The sequence below is a fragment of the Sarcophilus harrisii genome, chromosome 4, assembly GCF_902635505.1.
Source record: "Sarcophilus harrisii chromosome 4, mSarHar1.11, whole genome shotgun sequence".
Classification (NCBI taxonomy): Eukaryota; Metazoa; Chordata; class Mammalia; order Dasyuromorphia; family Dasyuridae; genus Sarcophilus; species Sarcophilus harrisii.
The window spans coordinates 239,982,454-240,003,282 of record NC_045429.1 but is presented as its reverse complement, the minus strand read 5'-3'; the positions used below and the strand labels follow the sequence as shown (position 1 = coordinate 240,003,282).

Genomic DNA, 20,829 nt, shown 5'->3' with positions numbered 1-20,829 from the left:
ATTAGTATTAATTTTTGTAATACTATGTTATCTCATTTTTCTAGACTATAAGCTCATAAAGGGGAACACTTTCTCATTTATCTTTCTATATCCACCAACATCTAAAATAGTATATTGTCAATAGTATTCAATTAATAAATATTTGTTGAATTAAATCATACCTAATAGGCATTTAATAAATAAATCCTGAATGTGTACCTTTTGTGGAGTATAGATATGATGGTTTCCTTGATGTGTATCCTTAATATTCTCTTCAGGGTGATACTGGGCCAAGAGGCCCTCCAGGAATCCCTGGCAGAGAAGGACCAAAGGTAAGACAATTTTTTTATTTTTTCCTCTGGCTCAAATCCTTAATTCCAAGTAGAAATATAAAGATGTGTAGAAACCATATCAGTTCATCTGTGGGAGCAATGTTTTAAAATGAAGCTAAATTGACAAGGTTACATAGGTTGAGTGTTTTGACTGATATCTGGCTTCTCTCTGAAGTTTGGTCAGCATTTTCAAAGCTGCATTGTTCTAGTGTTTTCTGGAAAACAATAGAATGATTATTAAATATGATGTCTTTATAGGGAATCAAAGGTGAGCGTGGATATTCTGGATTACCTGGTGAGAAGGGTGAAGAGGTAAACATGATTTTTATTTTAATTATATTTTCTGTTATTCCTAGTGATGAAACACTAGTAATATATGACACTACCAAGTACAGAGTTCCTCTCTAATCGGTTGGTTTGCAATCCATGTCAAACTAGAATTAATTGGTCAGTTGAAAGACTCCTTTCTTTCCTCTTTTCCTTCCTTATGTCCTTCCTTTCTTCCTCCCTTCCTTTCCTTCCTTTGTTTTTTCCTTCCTTCCTTTCTTCCTCCTTTCCTTTCCTTTCTTCCTTCATTCTTTCTCTCTTTCCTTCCTTCCTTCCTTCCTTTCTTCCTTCCTTCTTTCCTTCCTTCTTTCCCTCTGTGGATACATAGGGCATCCTATGTGGATACATAGGGCATCATACCCTTACCTATAGATGCTCTTAAAAGCAGTTTTTTTTTTCCTCTTTTGCATTTCTAAATCCTCCTAAGATATTTGGGAGTTTACTCTCTAGATTTCTTTCTTAGCACAGACCTTAAACCAAAATCAATGTGATTCTAATCCACCAACAGGTCCCAGGTCAAGCCTCATTTGGTCATTGTTTGGCCCATGACTCAGATTGAATGTAAATAGCAGTCATTTCTGCTTTGGCCAGAAATCTTTAAGGTCTCCCCCTCCCAGATTCATTCACTCATTCATTCATTCATTCATTTAGACTTTTTTTGGACTAGGTGAAAGAGAAGATTCTTTGTCTCAATTGCTACCTAGTCTTAATCACCAAATGGATGCATTCTCAATCAAACTAAAACCTGTCGAAGACTTTAGCTTTAAAAAGCCCGTCTCCCTCTGCATCTGGGGCCATCTCCATCTATATCTGGTCACTGGTCCCAGATGGCTCTGGAGGGAAAGTGAGGCAGGTAAATCTTGTACAGCCCTCCCTCACTTAAATCCAAATCACTTGAATGTCATGGCAATACCTTTGAGAACGAAGGACAAACAACAAACAGCCTTAAACTGCTAGCAAAGTAAGAAAATAAATTTTTATAAATGTCTTTGTGAGTTTCAAAACTGTTTTTACTAGCTGATTTTTCACATAACAAAATATATTGATGTTTACTGCTAGCTTTTCCATTTCAAACATGAAGAAAATTGAAGCACTGAGTAAAATGACCAACTGAAGGTCAAATATGGTTCTGAAATAATGTCTGAATTTCTGCTCTGGGCCAGAGTGATATTCAGAATGCAGTTCTGTCCATGTATCACATTAACTCTTGGAAAAAATAACAATTATGATGATAAATTGTTGTTTATTTAGGCAGTTTTGAAACTAATAATTCTTAATGAAAATAAGTAAACCATCTGGCATATGCTAACCTTGATGCTAGTACAGGAAGCCAGCATACCATGAAACAGATTGGTTTTTACAGGTGAATCTACCTATCATTTTTGCTAACATAGTCATCCATGCTTTGTTCATATTACTGGGTATTATCTGCATTAATTTTTTTCATTTGTATTGATGCTATTTTGTAAAGAACTTTTTTCCAAATTGATGTTTAGGGACAATGATTTTTCATTTTTATTTTCACCTATAAATAAAGCACTAAACGGATTTTATTTTCAAAATAACAAGAGTAAACAAGTTTATGCTTCCTTAAATTCCTTAGAAGACTGCACCAAAGTACAATAACAGTAACAGATTTTAAATGGTCCAACAGCTTTTAACTGCCTAGATTCAAGAGGTAGATTTTGGAAGCAATTGAAAAGGTAATAAGAGAAAGGCCAGGAAATAATTGGAATTTGGTTTTTTAAAGAGGCTTCAAGGTAAATTCATTAAAAGTTAATTTTTATTGATTCTGTAGGGTACTTTTACTCTCTTTGTGGACTAAAAAGCTATTGCATACTGCTCCACTAGAAATAGCTACTGGTTCTAATATATTGCATAAGGAGTCCATAACATAGAACACAATAGAACTCTCATACAAGATTTTACTCAAAACTATTAATAAATTAAAGGATTCTAGTGGAATTTAGTGGTTTCAAGTTACCAGCTTCACAAGTGATGACATGATAAATCAAACAGAACCAATCTATTAATTTAGTTTTTCCCTGATTATTCTCAGCCATGAGCAGAAATTATAATTTCTAAAAATATTTTTTTAGAAAAATAATATAACTCTGCACTCTATCATTACAGCAATATGGCACAATGGATTTGAGACAGGAATTCTCTGGGTTCAAGCCCTATCTTTGATACTTACAATTTACTAACTTAGCCATGTGGCCATGGATAAGCAAAGCATTTAACCTCCCTATGCCTTGCCCTAGGCAAATATTTAGATATCTGAATTGCTGATATATACTGGTGTGGGAGTTTTTCCAATGGTAGTTCTCACTTATGTTGAAATCAGTAATCCTAAAATATCTTTCTCAACCCACCTACCCCCAATCTATTAGTCAAATAAAAGACAACATATGTGAATATCATTTTCCTCCTAGCTGAAAATATCTGTCCAGCTGCAAAATACTTTTATATTTTCAAGTCTTCCATTTCCCATTGCTTCTTTCTCTAACTGAAGGTACTTTTAGAGAGAAGTTACATGTACATTGCTTATGGCAAAGTGACTTCATTTGTCCAATACTCATGATTTACATTTCTGCAAAATTTATAGCAAATACCAGGGGAACAACTTGTTAGAAGCTGGTAGAGGACAGACACACCTCTTTCAACACAATGGACTCTCACTTAGTGCTCAAGGCTTACTAAGCATGTTTTCAGGATAATATGGATAATTAAGATATGGGGAGCTACTGTCAGCCATGAATTATTACAATGGGAAATAAATATTCACTAGACAATTACTGAGGCAAGACTTATGAGCTCAAAATATCCAAGCAATGAAGGGCCATAGCTCTGATGATCCCTGGATGGACATATAGTAAATTTTAATTTCTACTCATGGTTGGTACCCTGTGCTAAATGGAGTGCCCTACTACCTATGATGTATTTGTCTTCCTCAATGACCAGCTTGTCTCTTAAAATTATCTTATTGCCCTTTATGAATCCACAGTAATTTCTATCTATGCTACAACATTTCAGCTTGTTCAGAGAAAGACTGCTGAGAATGTATTTTTTTATTTATGGGCTGCAGTTTATTTTAAAGTTTAATGTGGTCATCAAAGGTTAATGAGCCTCAAGCTTATAAATTAGAAAATCTCAAGACTCATTCAGCAGCTATAGACTGATACAATGGTCAGGAAAGAATTATATATGAAATAGAATACACACACAACTTTATAAAAATAGGAAGATTTTTAAAGGAGCCCTCTATGATATTCATATTGTCTAATCTATAAATAGTATCTTTCTAAAGGAAAATGTTTCTTTTTATTAGAGAGATTGATAATGGGGTAAAAAGATGCCAAAAATCATGTTCTTGGTTAGGTGAGACACATTGTTATACCTTAGCATATATAGGGTGTCCCAAAAAATTTAGTTTTTAAATTAGCATGTTAAGCTACTAAAGCTTTCAATTGCCCTAAGAAATTTGGAATGCCTTGTGTAGTATGAAAAGCACCAGTTGGGTTTTGAATCATTCCTATAGTCACACAACTCTGTGATCTTGGATAAATTATTGAAGTTTCCTGCCCTGGGTCTCAGTTTCCCTTTTCCCCCTCTCTTCTCTCTTTCCATCTCTTTCTCTGAATCTCTATCTAATTCATTCTTTTTCTTTCTCTCCCCCTACTTCCTCTTCTTTCCTCCCAGTCTTGCTTCTTCCCTCAGTATTATTATATCATATTATTTGAAATTTGGAGGGATCTTACAGATCATCTCATCCAAGCCTCTTATTCTATAGATGCTAGAATTGAGGCCTAGAGATATTATATGACTTTAGAGTGATGTCAAGTATTATGAAAAAACAATAGAAAAAATGAGTTGCTAATTATTATATTCATCTGTTTTTATCTTTGTATATTAATAGATAGTTGGCAAAAAATATTCACATATGTGCTCATGTAAACTTTAGAAAAGCCCTATGAAGTTAAAGCAGTCATTATTATTCCCCCATTTGATAGTTGAGGAAAATGAGGTTCAGATAATTTAAATAAAAATGTCGTCCTCATTTTTCAGTCATGTTCAATTCTTAGTGATCCCTTTGGGGGTTTTCTTGGTAAGACATAAGTGGTTTGCCATTTTATTCTTTAGCTCCTTTTACAGATGAGGAAATTGAAGCAAACAAAATTAAATGATTTGCCTAGATTCACATAGCTAGTAATGTCTGAAGCTAGATTTGAACTGAGGAAGAAGAGGCTTCCTAACTCTAGACCAAGCACTCTCTCCACTGTACCACTTAATTGTCCCTAAATAAAAATATTGTCCATTACCTTAAGCCTTGTAAAAAAAATTCAAAATAAAAACATTTTGTTACTAATTCTTAAGCAGTATCATCAAACCTATGAGATCTTAGTCAAGTCACTTTACTTCTTGGTTTCCTCATCTAAAAAAATAAATGAATTAGACTAAATGATCCCTTCAGACCCTTCCATCTATGAGTTTACAAATCAAATTCAGATTTGCTTATAGACTGAAATTCCTATTAAAAAACAAAAGCTATTAAATTAATCTAATATTTTTAAATGTTGAAAAGTTGTTTCTGTCAAGAAATTATCTTTAAAAACCCTCTACTAGCTGATTAATAACATTACTTAAAATAATTTCTGTTCTAGGCTATGATTTGACATTCATGAATTAAATGTGAAAATCAGAGCCATAACTAAAGTACAAGAAAGAGTTTTATAAAACATTTATTCAATCAGAAAACACTTTTAACTAGCAATTCAATGTATTCATATAATGCTTGTGATGAAGCAATTCCTAAATGAATGCAATAGAATAAGAAACTTGTAATTTTTAAAGTCCATTACAAGTACAGAATTCTGGGTTTCTGTGACCCTCTGGTCCTAAAAAATCCTGAAGTGCTTTGGGAATGATCAAAGAAAAATCCAATTATGGTGCATATAACTTTAATGTTAGATGTATTTCCTTGCATGCATAATATTTTTTTTAGTTGGGTAAGTTATGGCTGGTATGACATACAGATATACAATTATTTTATGCTAAAATCATGTCCATTTCAGGGTCTTCAGGGAATGCCAGGCACTCCAGGAGCCCCAGGGCCTGTTGGACCTGCTGTAAGTGTTTAGGGTAACTATGTTTTGTTTCACAAGCTATTCCTAAGACATATAGACATGAATATAGTATAGGGCTACAGAAGATGTAGATCCATACCAGTTTTCAGTCAGTATTATTTGCCATCTTTCTGAGCATTAGGAACTTTCCATTGGTTCATAGAATAAGAATTTCATCCATAATTCAACAATAGATTCAATTTAACAAGCTCTTATGAAAAACCTGATATTTGTAGAGCACTTTTCATGTCTTAATCAGGAAGAGAATTCCTCAATGGTCAATAGCCAATCTGAGGGGTGAAAGCTGTCTCTAATGGAAGTCTTCTCTGTCCCCAAAGATAAGATGTATTTGGAGAGTCTTTTCCTCTTCCCACATCTGTCCTTCTTGTGCTTCATTCTACATGAAGTCTTCCCCATTGATTATTTGATCTTCATTGTACTTCTAATCTTTGCTACCAATTTAACTCTCAATTGCAATGGTCTTCTGTAGTGTAAATTAGTCTTGATTCCAGACATCAATTTTTGGGAAATGGACTGTACTTTGTTGATCTTTTGTGACCCTCCCAGTGCCCAACATATGGGCAAATATTGGTTAAGAAATCAGTGATTGGCTGATCGATTTCTATTTATTCAGTTTCAGTGTTCAGTTTAAGTGACTCACCTGATTTTACATGCTTAAAAACAACAGATATTATAAAAAAAAAAAAACTTAGCTAACTCCATGCTAACCCCAAGATTGGTGGTCCACAAAAACTTCCTGAATTTAATTCCCATAACCCATAACTTCATTTGTCCTGCAAGTTAAATAGTGTTTCTCATGCAATATGCATATTGATGGATATCACTTTTCTTTTACCATAATGCAGAGTCCTTAATTCAGGCATTATCCCTGTTTCTCAACAGCAAAGTTACTGCATTTTGCAGATAAACTAGTTATTGAATTAGATGAGCTAGGAAGAGAATTTTTTTTTTATTCTTTTAACATTGAATGAGAAACTTTGTTCTGTGTCAGCACAATCCTAGTATATCCTAGAAACTTTGTTCTACCTCTATACAATCTGAGCACAGTCCAATGGTTCTATAGGAATTATTTTTTTTGTGTGTAAATATGATCATGTTACTCCTTATAGCTCAAATATTCCCCTTTCCCTTTTTACCTGTGTTCCATCCCTATTCTTATTTTACTTCATACTCATTTAATTCATACTTGAGTCCAACTCAAGTGCTGTCTCCATCAAGTTTTTTTTATATTTCTACTTCACCTCCTGGGTTGCTAATACTTTTTCCAATCAGATCTCAGATTGTTTTATAACTTTCTTAGCATGTACTATTAGATTGTTACTATCTTTGTAAGTGTCTTATCCACCTACTAAACTGTAGGTTCCAGAAAATGAAAAACAATATTTTAATCTAAATTTTGTGCCTGTCCCACTGACTAGAACAGTGTTCTTCATATGTGAAGTAATAAAGAAATGTTTGTTGTTACTGGGGGAGGACTTAATTAGGATTATGCTATAAAAGGCATGGATTTATATGCTATTAGGTTCCCTGATGTTCTTAGGGTGTAGCCAACAGCTGACATTTCTAAGTCACTTATGTTTTACATATAATCATCATAGACCCAGCTTTCACAAACATAAACCTAATTGAAAATTATCTCTTAATATTAAAAGTGGAGGTAGAGGCTATTAAAGTGAATATGAAAATGTGGTTTTTAATGCTCCCAGGGACTAAAGTTAGTTTTTATTTTCTGTTGACATGATGCAGATCATATAAACCAGTACAGAAATCATTCTTTCTCCACTTTCTTGAAGTATTTAAAAAGTTGACAGCTTTCAAAAATTATAGCCCATTTAGTAAGACATAATGGGTAATGTTATGTAAATTACCATTTAAACAGCAAGTCTAAATTCTTAGCTGTATCAAAAGGTTCCAATTAAGGTCACTACATGTAGTTGGCCAAGGTGAAGAAAGCAGCCACAAAAAAACAAATTTTACCATTTGGAAGGCTTATCAGTCAATTGCAGCTGTTCTATCGGCCAGAAGAAATATAAACTTTTAGGACTGATTTAATTAGGACCAAATGACCTTTAAAATGGGTAAGTTTTAGTAGTCAAATCTAGTGTCATTTTATTGTTTTCCTCATAAACCAACTTGGTTGTTACAGGGCTCATTGGGAAGAATCGGACATCCTGGTCCTCCTGGAGCAAAAGGTGAAAAGGTAAACCCCGCCAAAAAAACACAAATACACACACACACACACACACACACACAAATATGTATACACATATGTCTCTAAATATATATAGTCTCAGAATATATATATATACATACGTCTTTGAATATACATATATATATACACTTTTTTGCGTGTAACTATGTATTTGTCATGTATATATATTTGTGTATATATCTTTCGGTATATGTGTGTGTGTATGAAATTGTTATAACCAAAACTCAGGTGCTAGCAGAACAAGACAGGCAGAGAAAGTCAAAGTGGAATCTCAAGAGAAATCCAGAGGGCTGAGTGAAGTTTGGAATGAGGGGATCTGAACGTGGCAGTAACAAAAGCAAGTCTACAGGGAGGGGAGTTTAAAGATATCCTTCCTCCCTCCATAGTGAGTGGTCCAGACACAGAAGATCCTTTTACAAGGAAGAGAACAGACAGGATCTAAGTACATTAGGCAAGAAGGTCATGAGGTCTGTCTGTCAAAGCAGAAATAGGAGCATTAATCAGAGGGCTTCCAAAGAATTGACAAGGACAGAGGGCAGGAGATAGAAGGGACCACTGAGTAATTCTAGCTTCTAAATCTAGGAGAATTGAAAGGAATTGAGAGGAGGTAGTAGCATGACATCACACTGTCCCAGTGAAAGTTCATTTTTTTTAAATTACCAAATAACATCATTGAAAAGAAATGGGGCATAATGGTTGTGAGTAACAGAAAAATGCTAACATAAATTTAAAAGACACAATGTGCTTATTCTATAGAGTTTTTGAAGATTTGCACTGACAATGTCACAAGCCCCCCCCCCTTTTTATTTCCATTCCCCATCCTCTATGGAATCCATTCAGTCATTCCATTGGCTTTGAAGTTAATGGGAATTCCACACTCAGATAAGCTTTGAGGCACAAACCAAGATGAAAAATGAGTTTCAATTGTAGATATTGTGCAAGAAAGTGTCTTTTAGTGGTCATATATTTTTCCTTGTTAATTGACTCATGGAAACTTTGGCATAATTCCCTGAAGGACATTTTGCTACTAGTCACTCACATTTAACAGGTTTTAGAGACACCCAAGAGGATGGACTACCTGGATGTAATGTGTTTAAGCAAATGCAAAGACTTGGTTTCTGAAGGAATGAGAAGCTTCAAAAATTGCAAAGTTTTTTTTTTATTTTAAAAGACTGTATTATGCTTTATGTGAATATTAAAGATGGTATAATACTTGTATGAAAAGTTGTCCACCACATATATTTGACCCAAATTTAGGAAATGAACTAACATCATGGACCATCAAAACACTTGAGTTGTATAAATAGGACATATATAGCTTTCCATTCTTATTTTTGGGACAACATAAAGAACAATATTTTTTGAGTCAAGAGTTTTGGATTCTGCCTCTAACACTACCATTATGACTTTAGGAAATTAATCAACAAACATTAAGTGCCTACTATATGCCAGGCACTGTCATAGATGTTAGGGATTCAAAAACAATAAATGGGATTGTCCTTAATATTAAAGATTTTATATTCTCTTGCCCTCCCTAAACTTCAGTTTCCTCAATTGTAAAATGAAAGAGTTAGAGTAGCTGGCCTGGGTGTAGTATTATGTGCAAAGCCATCCACAAATTCTGCTGTTGTTTCCTATAGACACAAAAATTATTGTTCAGAGAAAAACTAGGAATATTAGAATACCTTGAGATTAACATTTCTAAAATCACTTGGATTTTAGAATTAGAAAAAAAATATATCTTGGAGAAAAGAAAACTTCTGAATTGTGTTAAAAAAAATTATGAAATACATTACCTCATATTAAATTCTAAATTACTTCTCTCATAAATTTTTCATCCTGATTCTTTAAAAAAGAATTATGTCCCAGATAATTTTTAGTAAATTCCCCCAAAGGTAATATTCTATATTTATTAATTATATTCAATAGTAAGCTCCACTTTTTTTTCTTTTTTATATTGTGCCTGTGATCTCATTAGAGAAATTCCTAGTGAAAAATTCTCCTTTAATAATCTAATCATTGCCTGATCTGTAACCTATAGTTGCAGAAGTTATCTGACACTCTGAGAGTTACGTAATATGCCCACAATGCTATACCTAGTATTTATCAGAGACAAAATTTGAACTCAGGAACCAGCTCTCTGTCTACTCTCTATCTACTATACTATATCTCTAAAGCTGTTCATTATGGTTTTTCCCACAATTTTACATGAATATTGCCCTGAACACCCAGAACCTTATGTAGAAACAGTGGGATCAAGGTAGAAACAAGCTTACAGAAGGCAGAAAAATCTCTCTACAAAAGCCTCACCATATACATTCAATGTGAAAGGTTGTTTTTGTCAGTTGTCATTTAGAGCAGGCATAGGACTATCTTGGGTGGCTAACTCTTCTGTTATTTCTGTCACTATTTCTGTCACATGAACATAATTCTTACCAAGAAGAATGACAGAAGAATATGAGAAGAGATACTGCCCTTTTCCATGTTTAAAGAACAGAATCTGCCTCCAATACTATCATTGTTTCTTTGGACAATTAATAAATGCCCACTATGTGCCAGGCACTGTGCTAGGTGCTAGGGCTACAAATACAGTATATCAACAATCTTTAATTTATATTCTCTGAATCTCCTTAGGCCTCAGTTTCCATATATGCAAAATAAAGGGGTAGTCTATTATTTGAGTTGGAGGGAGAGAATCAGGGTGAATGAGCAAGCAGGTAAAAGCAAAATGATGTATCAATATATTTTTTCAGAGCATGGTTCTCTTGATGTTCAGATTTATGCTTTATAGACACTAGGTGACATACAAAAAGGAATAACTAAGCCAAATATTTTCTGACTGTGATATATATAATTCTTACACATTTTCAGGGCAATGAGGGATCACCTGGAAAACCTGGACCACCTGGACCTCCTGTAAGTTTTTTAATTGTTGAAAACTTTGAAATTTACATTTTTAACAATGATAGTTTATTTATCTAATCTATGTTTAGATGTAACACAAAGTTAACAAAATTATCAGGTATAATTAGGCATATATAGGTATATATCTACATAGGTATAGATATAGATATACTATTAATAAATAAACCATATATCCATTTAACCTTGGAGAGATTTAGCTCTCCTCTGTGTGTTCTACATGCAAAATACATTTATCTTTGCACTTTATAAATATTTTATTGCTCACTCTGCATCAGTATAATTATGTGACTATTCATTCCCCATACTTGCTTGTACTCATCAGTACTTCCTTAGAGTCTAAGCTCCTAGGGGTCAAGGAAAATCAACAAATTAAAATCAAATCAACAAGCATTTTCTAAATAGCTATCACATTTAAAGTATTATGCTGGGCAAGATAGGTAACATATGGTCCCTGCCCTCAAAAAGTTTGGGGATAAGATGTGTAGTACATGAAATTTTCCCTATATAATGGTTATATTATAATTTTTATGATTTTGATGAAAGACATATGACTCTCCAGATAAGGAGGAGAGATGAATAATTTTCTGTATTCTCTTTAATCAATATCAATTAAAATAATTGGATGTGACTAATCGTCTCTAAATCAGCTCCCTTGTAGTTCTTTAAATCTGTTCATTGAATTCTTTCCTCATCTAAACAGCCTCCATTGAGTTCTTTCCTCATCTGAAACAGAGTTCTATAGTCCCTACAGAGCCAAAGATTCATCTCTCTTCCCAAAGCCAAAAGTAAGGAACTTTTTCATGTGAGGCGAAAAAAAAAAAAAAAAAAGTTGAGATAAGAACAGCTATATAAAGGACTATCCAAATGTAAATGAGAAAGTAGAAAACTTAACCATTGCTCTTGCAAGGGTTGGGATGAAGGAAATAAACTCTAGCAAGAATTGAGCCATAAGAATCTTGGTAGGAAAGGAATGTCTGAGCTAATTGTCATCAGGATGGTAATTGCCTTTTGGTGCAACTCCTCATGGGGAAGAAGTATCATCCATACTAGCACTCTGAAAAAAAAATATTGCTTTACCCAAACTGGTACTGGTACTGGATTTAAGAATTTTAAGAGCTCTTAGTCCCAATAAGTAGAAAAATTAAATGTTGGGTTTTTTTTAAGATATCTAAGAAGCACACTACTTAAGTGCTCTACTTTTAACCCATTTCCTCCCAATTTGCTTTAAAGTGTTTACTTGACAAAAAGCAAATCATTAAAACAGGAAATATTTGAGATAAAAATTATGTTGTAGAGTTTTGTAGAAGCTGGACTACAAGGCATCAGGAAAAGAGTCATCAGATATAGTCCACAAAACACTTTAACCCATGCACTACAAGTCTAAGAAATCCTTCCCTTTTTCCTAGAAACAGCCAACATTTATTTAACTTTATCATTATCCTTTGTTTCATATCACTAAAAATACATAATTAAATTAAGGCCAGGAGAGAGACTAGTGTTTAAAACTAACATTTTCTAAGTAAGCACTTGAATCATATCCCATACAAGTAAAGGGGACAGAGGAGTCTATGTGGAACAGTAAAGGACAGAAAAGGATAGTCTAAGTATTATGGCTATATTTTTGTGCAAAAGCAGCTCACTGTTTCTTGGGGTAAAAAAAATCATACAACCCTAGAAATTAGAATAGAAGATTTTTTGTTCAAATACGAAGCAATATCCTCAGAACATTCAGAAGATATTCCTAGGGTTGACATAAGTCATCAGCAAGTATTTATTAAGTACCTACTATGCATTAGATACTGTGATAAGTAAGTACTGGTGATGCAAGTAAAAAAATGTTTAAAGATTGTTCTCAAGGAGCTCTCAAAATCCCTCAAAATCTAAAGGAGAGAGACAACAGGCAAACTATTTCCAAACAAGATATGCACAGGAGAAAATAGATATAATCACAGAGCAATTGAAGGATATTTGGAAAGACTTCTTGTAGAAGGTTGAATTTTAGCTGAAATTTAAAGAAAATCAGAGAAGTCAGGAGACAGAGATGAGGAAAAAAGAAATTTTAAGCATGGGGACTAACTAGTGAATATGTGAAAGTCAAGAGATATAAATGTTTTGTACAATGAATAGAAAGAGAGTCAATGTCATTGGATCACATAGCATATGTGAGGAGGAAGGACATTATGAAGGGATGACTCATCAGACCTGCGATTTAAGAAGATCAATTTGACATCTGAGTTAATTGTCATCAGGATGGTGATTGCCTTTTGGCACAACTCCTCATGGGGAAGAAGTGTCATCCATACTAGCACTCTGGAAAAAAAATACTGCTTTGCCCAAATTGGTACTGGTACTGGATTTAAGGATTTTAAGATCTCTTGTTAGATGGAGTGGGGAGAAAAGAGACTTGCTGGTCAATCAACCAGTAGGTTATTGCAATCGTCCAAGTGTGAGGAGATGAAGTCCTGCACGAAGGTGCTCAGTGTCAGAGAAAAGAAAAGACATACAAGAGAGATGTTACAAAGGTAAAATTTGCAGAATTTGGCAAGTGATTTGATATAGAGAATGAGAAATTAAATATGAAATTTAGGTTGAGAGACTTGGTGACTAGATGGATGATGGTGTCATCTGTAGCAATAAGAAAGTTCAAGAGAGAGAAGGGTTTAGAAGGAAATAAAATGAATTCAGTTTGGGGACTTCTTTTTAAAGTTTTAAGTTTAACTAAAATCCAATTCAAGATATCCAATAGTCACTAAAGATTCAAGACTGGGGGTTAGAACTGAGCAAATGGATCTCAAAATCAACAGATAAAAATGATAATTAAATCTATGGGAATGGATGAGATCACCCAATGATATAGTATTGAAGGAGAATTGAAAAAAACACCAGGATGGAGAATCTGGGAATACTTATAGTTTGGGGACATGATCTAAATGAAGTTTTAGCAAAAGAGAGTTAGAAGTAACAGGTAGAAAAAGATCCAGGAAAGAGCATCATCACAAAACCAATTAGAGTATCAAGGAGAAGAAGGTGACTGACACTATAAGAAATTGCAGAGAGATCAAGAAAGAATTGAAGGAATATAGAAAATACCCTCCGATTTGACGATTAAGACATCATTGGTAAACAGAGAAAGCAATATCTGATGAATAATGAGATCAAAATCCAGACTGAAGTTTTAAAAAGAAATTGAAAAGAAAGGAAATAGAGATATTAGCCTTTTCAAGATGTTTAGCCACCATCTTCTTTTGGGGAAAGAGGTAAGGCACAGTCTTTTATAGTCTTTCAGTGTGCTTTCCAATCCCTGCTACTTTGTTTCCTGAGGAAAGAGGAAAGGCTGTTGCCCAATTTCCATCTGCAAGATCTTGACTTCCATCTCCCATTTCATGGAGTGCTTTCCATATTTCCTGAGTGATGAAGAAGAGGAAAGGCAGCAGGAAGTAGGACTTCCATCTCCTTCTACATAGATACCATTTCTCAGTTTTTTTCCATAAAATAGGAGGCAAGATTCTCAGCTTAGAGCATGGAGGAATGGGGAGACATGGGAGGCTTGAGGAGAGGAAGCATGAAAAGGTTTGGAAGAGCCACTAGGTATAGTGGAGGGTGAACCAATAAGATAGATATTAAAGATTTTCCCAGCAGCAGTAAAGACCTAGTTGAGGTTATGTAACAGATTTTCAGTTGACTCAGAAAGTTGTGGATTTTTTCCTCTGTCATTAGCATACATGTAGGATTGAAGGTAGCACATAATGTATGAACCAAGGAGAGATCCAAAGCCAAAGATTGGCAGGGAAAAAATCCTCAATATAAAGGAGCCTCAATATAAAGGAGTTTTTACAGAAAAAAAAAAAACATTCATTATAAACCTCTTCTCCATTCCTCCTCATTTCAAATCATTCATGTCTTCTGCCACTATTTTCTCCTTCATTTCTATCTCACACAAACACATATCCTTTCTCCTTGCCAAGGCAAATCCTTCTTTATAAAAAGAAGCAATTCCGTTCCATCCTCCCTCTTACAGATTGCTCCATTTGTCATTTCTAAACTCTTACTTTAATTTTTCCCTGTCTGCTAATTGCTTCCCTAATGCTTACAAATAGGTTTATGTCTCCCCCATCCTTTAAAATCATCTCTCAGCCCTTCCACTCCCTATCATTTTAATGATCTTCTATGTCTTGGCTCTTATATCTAAACTCTGAAAAGACTGTCCTACAATAGGTCCCTCCACTTACTTTCCTCCTTCTCTCTTATAACTACCTACAATCCAGCTTCTGGCTTCATCATTCCATTGTTATTGTTCTCTCTAAACTTACCAATAATCTTCCTATTTCCAAATTCATTTTTTTAATCAATCTTCATTCCTCTTAGTCTTTGACTAAGTTTTTGTCAATGTAATCTTTTAGTTGTAACAATGTTAACTACCCTCTTCTTTTGGGTATTCTCTTCTTGCTACATATCAAGACAATATTCTCTCTAGATTTCAAGACACTTTCTCTCCCATTCTCTATCTTTTTGACTACTCCTTTGTCTCCATTAATGGTTATTAAATCAGATCATGCCCACTAACTATAGATCCTATAGGACTCTGTCCTGCACCTTCTTCTATTCTTTCTATATATACTTTTCTTGGTGTTCTCATCAGGTCCTATAGTATCAATTATTCTATTATTCTTTATGATAATGATTTTGAAATTTGCTTGTCCATCCCTCACTTCTCTGCTGACTTCCAGTCTCACATCTATAATTGCCTTTAAGACATCTTGAACTATATGTCCAGTAGACATCTCAAGCACATCATATCTAAAACTGAGTTCATTTTCTTTCCTCCTAAACCCTCTCCATTTCCAAACTTATCTCTTATTTTCAAGGCTCCACCATCTCCCTATATCCCCAGCTTCATAACCCAGGTATCAACTTTGATTCCTTACTATCTCTCACCCTTCCATATTCAGATTGTTGCAAGAAATGTAGAGTTTACTTTTTTGTCTCTTGAATACACTATTTTATCCTCCTATAGTATCCTATAGTATCCTCTTTTGGGTCTTCAAAGCCCTTTATTACCTAATCCTCCTACATTTTCAGTCTTCTTATATCTTACATCCCCATACATATTCTTCAATCCAGGGAGACTAGCCTCTTTGCTTTTCCATGAGCAGAACAATATCTCTTGATTCTGGGCAATTTTTGGCTGTCTCTCATGCTTAGAATGTTCTACCATATCTTCTCCTCCAGGCTTCCTTCAAGTCCCAGGTAAAATATTACCTTCCATACAAACTTTCTCCAATCTTTTATAATTCTAGCACCTTGCCAATGTTTAAAGCTTGTTTTGTAATATTTGTTTGCTGCTTGTTTCCTCCTTCAGATTGAGTTTCTCAAAAGTAGGTATTATCTTTTGTCTTTTTCTGCATCCCCAGGATTTTGCACAATGCCTGAAACATAGGAGGCATTATTAAAATACTGGAAATAAATGTAATAGTTGTTGGGATTTAGGTATCAAGTAAAGATTTTTTGAGGATGAGAGATACTTTCTTTTCTATTTATTGTAGTAAGTTTATTTTTAATCCACATTGCTTTATGAATCATGTTGAGAGAGAAAAATCAGAGCAAAAGGGAAAAACCATGGGATAGATAAAAAAAAACAGAAAAAAAAGAAGTGAACATAGCATGTGTTGATTTATATTCAGTCTTCTTAGATATTTTTCTGGATGCAGATGACATTTTCTATCCAAAGTCTTTTGGGATTGCTTTGGATCACTGAACCACTGAGAAGAACTAACTCTTTTGTAGTTGATCATCACATATTTTTACTGTTATTGTGTACAATGTATTCCTGGTTCTGCTTACTTCACTCAACATCAGTTCATGTAAAGCTTTCCAGGCCTTTCTATAATTAGCTTGTTCATCATTTTTTATAGAACAATAATATCCCATTACTTTCAGGTACCACAATTTATTCAGCCATTATCTAATTAATGGGCATCCACTCCTTTTCCAGTTGTTTACTACCACAAAAAGAGCTACTTCAAACATTTTGCACATGTGGTCTTTTTCCTTCCTTTATGATTTCCTTGGGACACAGACCCAGTAATGGCACTGCTGGGTCAAGGGGTATGCATAGTTTTATAGCCCTTTGGGCATAGTTCCAGATTGCTCTCCAGAATGGTTGGATCAGTTCACAATTCCACCAACAATGTATTAGTGTCCCAGTTTTCCCACATCACCTCCACTATTTATCATTATCTTTTCCTGTCATTTTAGCCAATCTGAAAGGCATGAAATAGTACCTTAGAGTTGTTTTAATTTGCACTTCTCTAATCAATAGTGATTAGAGCATTTTTTCATATAACTATAAACAGCTTTAATTTCATTATCAAAAATTGTCTGCTTATATCCTTTAACTGAGGATGAGAGATATATGGGTTTATCTATAGACAGTAGGAAAGCAGCTAGTAGACAAAAATATATTAGTTTCAAACTGGGGGTATTAGAGGAAGCAGTCCTCTGGAGAGGATAGAATGGAATGGGATCACTTCATGTGGAGGAACTTGCAAGAAGGACAACCAGAGGTGAATAAAGAGATAGAAGTGGGAGGTATCTGAGTGATGTTATATGAGATGAGGAGGAGAGAGAAGATGGCACTCTGAGCATATGGGCTCAATGTTTTTTCAGTGAAAAATGAGGTAAGATTCTCAGCTGAGAAAGTAAGGAGATTAGGAACCATAAGAGATTTGAGAAGGAATAAAAAGTTTTGGGAAAGCCATTGTATCAAGTGAGATATGAACCAATTAGGGAGGTATAAAAGAATTGTTTTGCAGCATAAATGCCCAGTTGTAGTTAGGTAACATAAATTTGTAGTAGATCCAGTCAGCATGATTTTGTGATTTTCTCTGTCTGGCTTTGTAGCTCTAAACTTCTCTAGCTTCTCTAGCGCTAAACATGAAATACATGACTTAGATTTAAGGTGGTGGAGGGAGGGATTAACCCAAGATTGAAACTTGGCATGGTCAGATCTTTAACAGGATAAGTAGGCAAGAGATTCAAGAGAACAACATAGCATTAAGGTAGTTCCTCAAGGACTCATTATTGGGACAAGAATAAATTGTTGTCTGTGCCTATGAAAAAATTTAGTGTTGAAAAGAAGGAAGGTTAAACAGAGGAAAAGAACTGGATTTGGGGTTGTAAGGAAGAGGGAGTATTCATAAATCTTTTCATATCTTCAAGCATTCCTGTGAAATTCAGAATGTCATCTGTTGCTTCTATATTTTTTAAATGGAACATATGCAACTATAAAAGTGCAGGCACAGTTAGGAATATTTGTCCACCCGAAGAAGAAGAATTTGGTCTACCTGACATTTACTATGGCATGGTCAGCATCTTAGTTATAAAGGATCATCTTCATTTTATGAAAATAAGACCCTATGAGATAAAAAGTCTTACCCAAAGTCACCCAAGTAGTTAGCAGAAGAGCCAAAGTAAAATTAAAAATATTCTGAGATTCCTAGGGCAACCATTATCTTTTATAATGTAGTAGCTATGTGACCCTGGGCAAGCCACTTAATACTATTTGTCTCAGTTTCCTTATTTGTAAAAGGATCTAGAGAAGGAAATGGCAAATCACTCTACTGTTAAAAGGATCTAGAGAAGGAAATGGCAAATCACTCTACTGTCTTTGCTAAGAAAACCCTGAACAGGTCATAAAGAATCAGATACTACCTAAACAAATGAACAGCAGGAAAAGATTGGGATTTCCCTAAATGGAAACTTCCTGTCTTAAAGATTCTAGAATTTTTTTTTAATTTTATTAATTCTGGACTTTACAAGTTAACTTTATGCCTTTAAAGTTATTCCCCAATTTTCCTGGGAATGCTTTTTTTTGTAGATAAATTCACACTGTGACATTACAGCATCTACTCTTTAACCATCAGTGCCTTTTGAAGAAACTGTGGGGAAAACTACTTTTCAGTAACCTGATTTTAAATCAGGTTATGCATTTCCATTTGTATTAGTTTTCTTGTATGTTAGCCTGTGGCATATACTAGAGAGGTCAGCAGGCTCTAAACAACATAAACTAGTAATTCAGCAACTGAATTTTAATGAATAGGTACCATTTTCCTTCATATCCATACATTTTTCATCTACTACACTTTAGCATTTGTTTCAATCCACCCTAAAAGTACTTTTATGCTCCAGGTATGACTCATATGCTTTTTTATCTTTTTTTCCACAGGGATTTTTGTTTCAATTTTTCCCTAGGGAAGCTAAAAACAGAAACTGAATTGTTGTAATATTAAATTCTGTCATTTATAGAATAAACATCTTCTTAGTTGAATATTTTGCCATTCTTAGAGTTAGCAAAATTTATTTCAAAAACCCAGTATAAATCATAAATTCTATTGGATCCTTGCCTTTAAGGGATGGAAATGATAATTACTGCATAAGTTGAGTGATTTCTTTTTTCATCTTTCAGGGTATGCCACTCAGTGAAGGGAATGGAATGAGCAGTTTATATAAATTCCAGGTAGTTATTTTTAATCACTTAAAATCATTTTCCAGTGTTATGTAAACATTAATTAACACTTTTCTCTCTATCAATTTAGGGAGGTGGAAGTGTTGCTACTTATCCTGGGCCCCCCGGTCCTTCAGTGAGTACTTATTTCTTTTAAGTAAACTCATGATAGCCAAACAATCATGGCAAAATGATTCTCAAAGTCGGTGACAGCCTTCACTTTGAGTTTCAGAGAAAATTTTCACAGAACAATAAAAATAATGAAACAATTTCATTGTTGGATTATATGTGCATTAAAAACAAATAATTAAAATTTTGTCTAGATATCATCTAAAACTAAAAAGATGGGATCATAGATTAAGAATAGAAAGGGATATCACAGGTCATCAAACCCAACTTCCTTATTTTGAAGAGGAGAGGACAGAGATCTAGAAAGGTTGTAACTTGTCCACAATGATACAGATTGTAATCAGCAGAGCCTAGAATAAGCATTCACCCCCCTCCCTAGACCCTCCAGAAAATCTTATTTTTTATGTGATACTCTTCAGGTATTGATTTTTAAGGTGGAAGAATTGCTCTGGGAACATTCAGAGTTTGAATGAATAATAATAAAAAATCCACCAAAAGATGAGCCAATGCAAACTGAGAGTGGGTATTATGGTTCTATTTTTAATAGTCACTTTAAAAATGTGTATATGCATATGTGAGCATATGTCTATGTGTTTGTACGTATATGAGTGTAATTATGCATGTGTGTATTTATTTATTTATACAATTTCAGTGATTTTCTTATAGGGTCCAAAAGGAGATCCTGGCGTAATGGTATGTATACTTTTGCCTTTTTGCTCCTTTTAAAAAATAATATTTCTTTCTAAATTGAGATTGGAGAATATGGTGAAATGGGTCTATCTTTCTAAATATCCATCCATTGCCATTTGAAAATAATAAGTCTGTGGCTAACATAAGAAAGGTAATATACTTTTTTTTAAAGATCCATCAATCTTCTCCCAAAGTCTGATATTGTTACTGTCAGTGGGACTCATCTCTCAGCCTTAGCTTGCTTCAGAAATCATCCTGTTACTCAGCAAAGAACACACAAACAGACCTTTTGATAAATAAAACATTTTCTCCTGGTAGGACTTTTCCTATTGCTGATTCATTATTTTAGCAGACTGTGGATTTACCCATTGGTATGAAAATTCCTTGGGGAATTTCTGAACAAAGTTCCTACTATAAATTGCCTTTCTTGGGATGAAATTCCTTAATACATGTGCCAGAGAAAAAGAGAGGCTGTTTGTTTGCTTTATAAGCATTATACACTGATCCCAAAGGGGAAGATTTAGTATGCTGTCATAAACCTACTTATTAGGAGTAATGTATCAAGAGGTTAACTCTCAGCATGTA

At 34.2% G+C, this 20,829-nt stretch overlaps 1 protein-coding gene across 1 annotated transcript; it reads left to right on the top strand.

Annotated features, from left to right (window-relative positions):
- Positions 1–252: 252 nt before the first annotated feature.
- Positions 253–20,553, top strand: LOC116423177 (collagen alpha-1(XIX) chain-like). The gene is made up of 8 exons (XM_031964671.1): positions 253–311; positions 570–623; positions 5,714–5,767; positions 7,932–7,985; positions 10,869–10,913; positions 19,387–19,437; positions 19,517–19,561; positions 20,221–20,553. The coding sequence occupies exons 3-8, from the start codon at positions 5,726–5,728 to the stop codon at positions 20,278–20,280; spliced, it is 297 nt and encodes a 98-aa protein (XP_031820531.1). The 5' UTR covers positions 253–311; positions 570–623; positions 5,714–5,725; the 3' UTR covers positions 20,281–20,553.
- The last annotated feature ends 276 nt before the right edge of the window (positions 20,554–20,829 follow it).